Source organism: Mandrillus leucophaeus, unplaced genomic scaffold, assembly GCF_000951045.1.
Source record: "Mandrillus leucophaeus isolate KB7577 unplaced genomic scaffold, Mleu.le_1.0 Scaffold399, whole genome shotgun sequence".
NCBI lineage: Eukaryota > Metazoa > Chordata > Mammalia > Primates > Cercopithecidae > Mandrillus > Mandrillus leucophaeus.
In genome coordinates this window covers 854426-863207 of record NW_012104242.1, presented here as the reverse complement: position 1 = coordinate 863207, position 8782 = coordinate 854426, and the positions used below count along the sequence as shown (strand labels likewise).

General features: G+C 43.0%; 1 protein-coding gene across 2 annotated transcripts in view; it reads left to right on the top strand.

Annotated features, from left to right (window-relative positions):
- The window catches only part of LARP4B (La ribonucleoprotein domain family, member 4B), a 79025-nt gene that overhangs the window by 37545 nt on the left and 32698 nt on the right, over positions 1-8782 (top strand). For both annotated transcript variants that reach the window (XM_011991554.1, XM_011991553.1), the window contains exons 5-6: positions 2237-2315; positions 4227-4363. In XM_011991554.1, the coding sequence (XP_011846944.1) occupies positions 2237-2315; positions 4227-4363 (216 nt within the window). The remainder of the gene's footprint in view (positions 1-2236; positions 2316-4226; positions 4364-8782) is intronic.

The following is an 8782-nucleotide window of genomic DNA, read 5'->3' as shown; positions in this document are numbered from 1 at the left end:
GGTCCAGGTCTCCTTGCTTCCCTTCCCTCTGGAGTCCGGTCCAGGTCTCCTTGCTTCCCTTCCCTCTGGAGTCCGGTCCAGGTCTCCTTGCTTCCCTTCCCTCTGGAGTCCGGTCCAGGTCTTCTTGCTTCCATTCCCTCTGGAGTCCGGTCCAGGTCTCCTTGCTTCCATTCCCTCTGGAGTCCGGTCCAGGTCTCCTTGCTTCCATTCCCTCTGGAGTCCAGTCCAGGTAGACAGCTGTCCTAAGCGGCATTTGTCGAGCTCTTTAATGACCCTGGTGCAGCCAGATTTAGTAGTTAGTTCCAACTTCTTAACTTACCTGGCTCTACTGTGTCATGTTGTAGTGGGTGATTATCTTGGCTCCTAACTTCACAGTATCCTAATGGTCTTCCCACCTTGCTGGCTGTTAACCTGTGTCCTTTGGCCCTCATGCACTTGCCTCCTGCTGAAGGTGGGAGTGTCCCAGGTTCAGTTCTGGGCTGTTTTTCTTCCTTCCCTTGTGGCTTCGGCACCACCGATCGCTTGGAGAGTCCTCCCTAGTGCCCTGTCCTCAATGATTGCATTAACTTCCGCTGGTGCCTGCACAGTCTGTCTACACCATGGAACCAGAGATCTTTTCAAAATGTCAGCCTTGAATTGGTTTTCTATGACGTTTACTCTGACATCCTCTAACGTCCTCCTTGATCTCACACACACATCAGCCTCTGTGACCTCATTTCTTACTGTGTCTGTCACCCCTCTTCTCAGCTGTGCTGGCCTCCTACTGCTGAACTCTACCCCTTGAGAGGCCCCATCCTGGGACACCTGTGCTTGAGGCTCCCCACTTAGAACACACTTCCCACCTTCCTGCGTGCCCCACCCCTCCTCTATCAGATCGCATGGCACTTCCCGTCTGGACGGCACCAGGCCTTGCTGCCCCTCATCTTGGGTGGTTTCCTCAGTGTCAGTTTCTCTCTGACATGATGTATATAGTTACTGGTTAACTGTCTGTTATCTGCCTCTCCCACGAGCGTGTTGGCTTCACGAGAGCACAGGCTTTGCCTTATTCAGGCTGAATTCACAGAGCCTGCCATAGTGCCTGGCACATAGAAATATTTAGTAAACACCTATCAAACATGGGGGGGGAGTGTGAATTTAGATGAGTGACCCGGAGACACTTTAGTCTAGATGGACAGTGGCATCAGGTTGTGTTTTCAGTTTTCAGTTTTCAGTCTCATTGAGTCCCATGGTTTGGTTTTGTGTTATGGTTGCTTTAGCAGTTTTGTTTTCTTTTTGCTGATGGGGGTGGATTTTTACTAAGCTCATTGTACAACACCATACAAACTCCCTGTCCCTCTTATTTGTCCTGAACGCTCCACTTTGTCTTTGCCTTTTCATGGTCTTTAACTTTGACTTTTAAGATACAAGCGTCTCTTGTGTTAGCGTGGCTCCTGTATGATTGTACCATGCTAATTCGTATAGGAACGTAGAAAAAACTTAGTTCTTAGCATTTCAGTGCCTGTCGTCTCAACATTATTAAAATACCTGTTTATGCAGTGTCCAGAGTCCAGCTCTGTCTTATAGAGCTTCAGATTCACGGCCCTGTGCTGCCTGTGACCACACACACCATGCCCCCTGGCATCTTCTCAGAAATTTCTTCCAGGATTTAGATCCAGCTTTTGTTTCCTCTTGAAGATCTGGTTTATTTATCATTCTCTTATAGGAATTCTGTAACACGGCAATTCTCACTTGTTCCTTCTACTCTGGAAGTTGAAAGGCAAATTGAAGCCTCTGTTGTAGAAACTGTCTAGTGTTGTAGAGCCTGTCTGTTTATGATCTCCAGCCTTGGTTGTTTGCCAGTTATCTTTGTCGTTGTTGTTTTAATTTTTTCCTCTATATTTTATTATTGTTTAGTGTTTGTGTTTGTGTAGGTTACTTGAAAATTCTTTTTGCAGTGAGACAAGGCATTAGCTAAACTTACACTTGTCATTTCTGGTAGAAAAAGCCCGTGCTAAACTCTGCTCATGAGACTTAGATTATTTTTCTAAATTGTGCTGTTTTTGTTTTGGGGGATAAAGGAATACATTTTTTTGCATGATTTACTTTTTTGATAGGTAAAGTAGCATTTTTCATACTCAATATACACTTATGTAGTTGTGTCAGAATGTAAGTTGAAAGCACTAGAACTGCTGTACTGAATTATCTGCTTCCTAAATTTTAAGCCGTTTTTCCTAAGTTGATTATTACTTTTCTGTAGGAGGAAATGAGTCTCAACCAGAAAGCCAGGAAGACCCCCGGGAAGTACTTAAAAAAACATTGGAATTCTGCTTATCTAGGTAAGGCTGGTGGTGTTTTTTTCTAATGCCTGATATTTCTAGTCTCGTGCAAATAGTTAAATTATATACAAATGGGGTATTTTATGAAGGAGTATCTACTCATATCCATATATATGAATATTAAGACGTGGAATATTGAGTAATAACAATCTTTTGACGTTTGAGAACGGAATGGAACCTTCATGTCAGTGGGCCCCCGTGGTGTTGGTGGTCACTGTCTGGAGTGCCGTCTGAAGGGCCTGGCCTGCCCTGTGCTGCTGAATCAGACTCTTCACACTGAAGTTTGAGAACAAATGTGCCATGTTGTTTCTGAAAACACACCAAACACTGAGATAGCAAGTTGTTTTATTTATATAACACTCATTTTTAATCATTTTTTTTCCCCCTGAATAATACCTTTTTCTTAGTAAAACCTTTAAAGTTCCAATGGCAGAACTGGACATAAAGGAAGGTGGGATTGGGTTTGATGTAATTTCTCTGAGTATGGCAACAACCGATTGGCCGTGTGTAAGGTTTTCTGTCGATGGTGATTTTCCAGGTGTTTTCTCTGGAGCCCTGAGGATTCCACACAGGTGTCTGCTAGGGGCTCCTTGAAGCCTGTGGCTGTATGAGGCGGAGGTGTGAGGGGCTCTGCTGGCCTCCTCCCCATGCCCATGCTGCTCCACGTTTGGAGTCTGAGCATACCGCACCATGCCACAGCAGACGCAAGAGGTGCTGGGGCACTGGTGGAGCACCCTGGGGGCACAAGTGTGAGCCCTCTGCCACTCACCCCCTTCTGTAGCCCCACGGGGCCAAAATCAGCTACAGCTGGAAGGTGGCCAAGATGAGGGTGGAGCAGGGCCTCCTCCTGCATGGCCTCTGTTTGATCGGCAGTCATGGGCCTTCACCGAGGGACACTGAGCAGAGGCCCCAGGAACCCAGCACTGTTTTCAGTTTTGAAATGTTTCTTAGGACCTTGTTTACTACATTGTACGATGCCTTGAGAATTCACAGGAAACATTGATCTTTGACCAAAACACCAGAAAATAGCTCATCATGGCCCAAAGTGCTGATGATTTGTGGCTCACCTTTGGATTTTGTGGGTAAAGTTACTGTTTCCTTCTTTTTAATTCTGGCTTCCAGGAAGCCAGGGCTGGATATAGGCTCTCTAGTGAGTGTTCCAGAGTCTACAGGAGGAATTTTGTGAATGACGTTATCCTGGCCTTTTTATGTTTTCCTTTCTTGTTCATTCAGCTGGATTTCTTTACTTTAAATTTTTTTTTTTTTTTTTTTTTTTTTTTGAGACGGAGTTTCACTCTTGTCACCCAGGCTGGAGTGCAGTGGTGCGATCTTGGCTCACTGTAACCTCCACCTCTTGGGTTCAAGCGATTCTCCTGCCTGAGCCTCCCAAGTAGCTGGAATTACAGGTGCCTGCCACCATGCTTGGCTAATTTTTGTATTTTTGGTAGAGACAGGGTTTCACCATGTTGGTCAGGCTGGTCTTAAACTTCTGAGCCCGGGTGATCTGCCTACCTTGGCCCCCCAAAGTGCTGGGATTCCAGGCGTGAGCCACCGTGCCTAGCCTAACAAAATTGTATGTATTTTTAATAAACTCCTCAAATACTTCTTAGGGCAAAAATGACAGCTACAAATAATTACATCTTAATTAAAAATAACCATCTTCTCATGAATTTTGATTGTAGAAAGTGCAATATACTTTTACTTTTGCACTCCCTGCCTCTTCAAGACTGAGATTTTGAAAAAATTTAACTGAGGCCGGAGAGACAGCAAATAACAGATGGGTCCTGGGCTCCGATTTAACTCCAAAGCAATACCATGCCACACTCATGCCTCTTGTGAAACTGGAATTGCAGTAGGTGAAACTTCTTTTTAAAGAAATATTGATTAAAGGAGATTGTTTTCTTTCAACAGGGAGAACCTTGCTAGTGACATGTATCTTATATCACAGATGGACAGTGACCAGTATGTGCCAATCACAACGGTGGCTAACCTCGACCACATCAAGAAGCTCAGCACTGATGTGGACTTGATTGTGGAAGTGCTAAGATGTAAGTAAATGACAATTTTAAATTAATAATGCTTGTCCTTAGAGTATTTGTCTTCTCAGTGTGAACCTTTAAATCTATAGCCATCAAACATTAAGGTCCTTGATGGCAAGTCAGATTGTTCTCTTGCCTCCGTTGCTTTCTGCTCAGGTCCAGTAATTCTGGACTAGCGCCTGATAGTCCTGGGAATGCCAGTTGGATCCATTATGAAACCTCAAACAAGTTTTGGGCCATATGAAGTAGAAAATAATCTTTTTAATGGGAATTTTAAAGATAGCTCTTTCATTCATGAAAAACAAAATAAAAATAACATTTATAGTTAAAGTAAAACACATTTTAATTACAGCTTTGCCACTAAAGGTGTTTCTTTCAAATTGCAACTTCCTGTTTATGTTTTGATGAAATAATTATTGCAGTTTTTCTTAAAATTATGTTGTGGGCCAGGTGTGGGCCACCTATATTCCCAGCACTTCTGGAGGTCGAAGTGGAAGGATCACAAGGTCAGGAGATTGAGACTGTCTTGGCCAACATGGTGAAATCCCATCTCCAGTAAAATACAAAAAATTAGCTGGGCGTGGCGGTGCGTGCTTGTAATCCCAGGTACTTGAGAGGCTGAGGCAGGGAAATCGCTTGAACCCGGGAGGTGGAGGTTGCCGTGAACTGAGATCGCACCCTTGCAGTCCAGCCTGGCGATAGAGCTAGACTCCGTCTCAAAAAAAAAAAAAAAAAAAAAAAAACTTATGTTGTGAGTGAAGTTGTTTCTTTGAAATTTGGCAACATCAAACAGTGTTTAAGCATTAAGTGTTGACGATGCCCCCTACATAGTTTTTGAGTGATTGGACATTGCTAAGCCTGACTTAAAGTCTCCTTTAAGTCCACTGCCTCTGCTCACATAGAAGGGTTTCCACATTGTCCCTGGCTTAACTGCACTGGCGACAGTTCATGCAGGTGTTTTTGTTCTTGTGTGGATTTGACTTTACAGTAGTATAAAAAGGTAAGCATCTTACCTTAGAGCTTAGTTGGATTTTCTTTTCACAAATACAAGTTCTCTATTTCTCTGTTTTTAGACAGATATCGTGGGTTATTAAATTATTGGAGACAGTGAAGAAACTGGCAAACATGATTACCATTGACTGTGAGTTCTGAGAGTGGCACTGCCATCTCCCAGAATGGCGCCGTGCTCCCTGGTGTCACCATGCAGAACAGAAGCTGTTGTCTGTGCCAGCTGAATTGGGCCCCATCTTTGAAAGGCCAGCAGCATTCTTGTCCCTGTTTATACTCTGAAGTCTTTTTGGTTATGATTAGGAGTTCCAGGTTTAGTTATTCCTTTTAGGACAGACCTTGCAAATGCTGCTGCCCCACTGGGATGATTTCTCAGTTGATTGTTACTGGCAAGAAGTGGTTTCCACCAACCATGAGGATATTAAATTGCTCTGTGTGGTTACTCAACAGAGCCCACCTGCCCATAGGCGATCCAGGGCAGCCTCGTCACCTATTTTGTCCCATCTCCTCCTGCCTTCTTTATGACTTACCTTTTATCCATTTGCACTCAGCTCTTTAGTTTCTCATTTTGTCTTTTTTTCACTCGATTTTTGGACAGAGATGTACATGCCTTTGTAAGAACCTGTGTGATAAGAATATTGTTAGCAAGTTATTGCATTAGTTGTAGTTCTTAAGAGGATGAACATGTCATAAATAGGTCCACAGGATTAAAGTTCTCATCTTACTTTGTTTTTTTGTTTTGTTTTGTTTTGTTTTTTATTTAAATTGAATGAATGAATGAATGAATGAATTTATTTTTGAGATGGAATCTCACTCTGTCGCCAAGGCTGGAGTGCAGTGGTGCCATCTCAGCTCACCGCAACCTCTGCCTCCTGTGTTGAAGCAGTTCTCCTACCTCAGCCTCCCAAGTAGCTGGGCATTACAAGCATGCACCACCACACCCAGCTAATTTTTTGTATTTTTAGTAGAGACGAGGTTTTACCACGTTGGCAGGGCTGGTCTCAAACTCCTGACCTCAAGTGATCTGCCCGCCTTAGTCTCCTGAAGTCCTGAGATTACAGGTGTGAGCCACCATGCCTGGCTTCATCTTATGTTTAAATCTTGTGCCCAAAATACCTAGCAGAGACTCAGACACACAGCAGATACTTGATGAATATTTAATTTTATCTTTTTAAAAATTTAACTCAAGATTGTTTGAATGATTTTACTTTGAATACTACAGCTCTTGTGTTAAGTTGTGTAAGTTACATTTCTAGATTATTTTTAATGTCATAATAAACATACAGTGCATGTCCTAGTATGTCTGATTCAAGTGCTGTTTTTACCCTTAATATAACTGAAACTGCTAATTAAAAAGACATGCTAAAATATTTGTCACCAGAATAAATACATTGTGTTATATTCACACAGTGAGTACCAGAGCTGTTACAGTGAGCTAGGCCTACATATTCCAACAAGAATAAATTTTAAAATTATAATGTTTATAAAAGCATATTTCCAAATTTGTGCAAGGTGATACCATGTGTATAAAGCTTGGGGGTATGTAAAGCTGAAGCGCAGGGATTTTTGTGGGTTCAGAGGAGCATGGAGATGGTGGGAAAGCATGAATGGGATTGAAGCTCATCATTCAGTGTCACGTCATGGGGGCAGGTGAGTTGGGTGAGGCGTGACGTGCAGAGGGTGACACCCCTGCCTGTATGGAAGTAGAATTTACATACCATAAATTAGGCATTCTAAGTGTACATTTGGTAAGGTTTAACATATTTATACACCCATGAAACTACCACAATCATGATACCAAACACAGCCATCACAGCCACCCCCGCCATGCTTCCTCTACCCCTCCCCAGGCAACCACTGATTTGCTTCCTGTCACTACAGATTAGTGTGCAGTTTTACAAATTTGATGTAAATGGAGTCGATTATGCAATATCACTTTCCTTTGGTCTGGCATAACTGTTTTGTTGTTGACTGGATTAGTAGGTGATTGCTTCTTTTTGCTGGGAAGTATTCTTTCAAATGGATATTCCCAGTTGGTTCATGCACCTACCAGTTAAAGACATTTAGGTTATTGCCAGGTTTTGACCACTACAAATTGCTGTGGACACTTGTGTAAAAGTCTCTGCGTGACCATGTGCTTCCCTGTCTCTCGGGTAAATAGCCAGAAGTGGAATGTCTGGATTGTGTTGTCAGGTGTATGATTAACTGCGAAACCGCCCACCTGGTTTCCAAAGTGGTTGGACCATTTTACGGTTGGCCACTACGGCAGGGATGAGAGCTCCAGTTTCCCCATATCCTTCTGACACTTGGTATGCAATCGTGTTAATTTTATGTTTTCTAATAACTATATAGTGGTATCTTGTTGAGGTTTTAACTTTTATTTCTCTAATGATTAATGAAATTGAACATTTTTTAAATGTGCTTATTTGCCTTCTTTTTTCTTCTTTGCAGTAGTGTCTATTTAGATGTCCCACACATACTTTATTAGTTTTATTAAGAATTGAGTCCTTTCTTTAGAAGTATACTTTATTTATTTTTTTTTTAGACGGAGTCTTGCTCTATCGCCCAGGCTGGAGTGCAGTGGCGTGATCTCGACTCACTGCAAGCTCTGCCTCCCAGGTTCACGCCATTCTCCTGCCTCAGCCTCCCGAGTAGCTGGGACTACAGGCGCCCGCCACCTCGCCCAGCTAATTTTTTGTATTTTTAGTAGAGACGGGGTTTCACCGTGTTAGCCAGGATGGTCTCGATCTCCTGACCTCGTGACCTGCCTGCCTCAGCCTCCCAAAGTGTTGGGATTACAAGCGTGAGCCACCGCGCCCAGCTAATTTTTTGTATTTTTAGTAGAGACGGGGTTTCACCGTGTTAGCCAGGATGGTCTCGATCTCCTGACCTCGTGATCCGCCCGCCTTGGCCTCCCAAAGTGCTGGAATTACAGGCGTGAGCCACCGCGCCCGGCCAGTACACTTTATTTTTTAGAACAGTTTTAGATTCACAGCAAAATTGTGAGCAAAGTACAGAGATCTCCCATTATATCCCCTGCACACATGCATGGCCTCTTCCCATATGAACATTCCCCAGTAGAGGAACGTTTGTTATAATTGATGAAACCTACACGGACACATCATTATCACCTGCAGTCCACAGTTTACATAAGGGTTCACTTGATATTGTATATTCTGTGGGTTCAGACAACTGTATAGTGACATGTATCTACCATTACAGTGTCATATAGGGTAATTTTGCTGACCTAAACATTCTCTGAGCCATGTGAACTTTAAAGCAGTTTTTTCAGTTCTGTGAAGAAAGTCATCGGTAGCTTGATGGGGATGGCATTGAATCTATAAATTACCTTGGGCAGTATGGCCATTTTCATGATATTGATTCTTGCTATCCATGAGCATGGAATGTTCTTCCATTTGT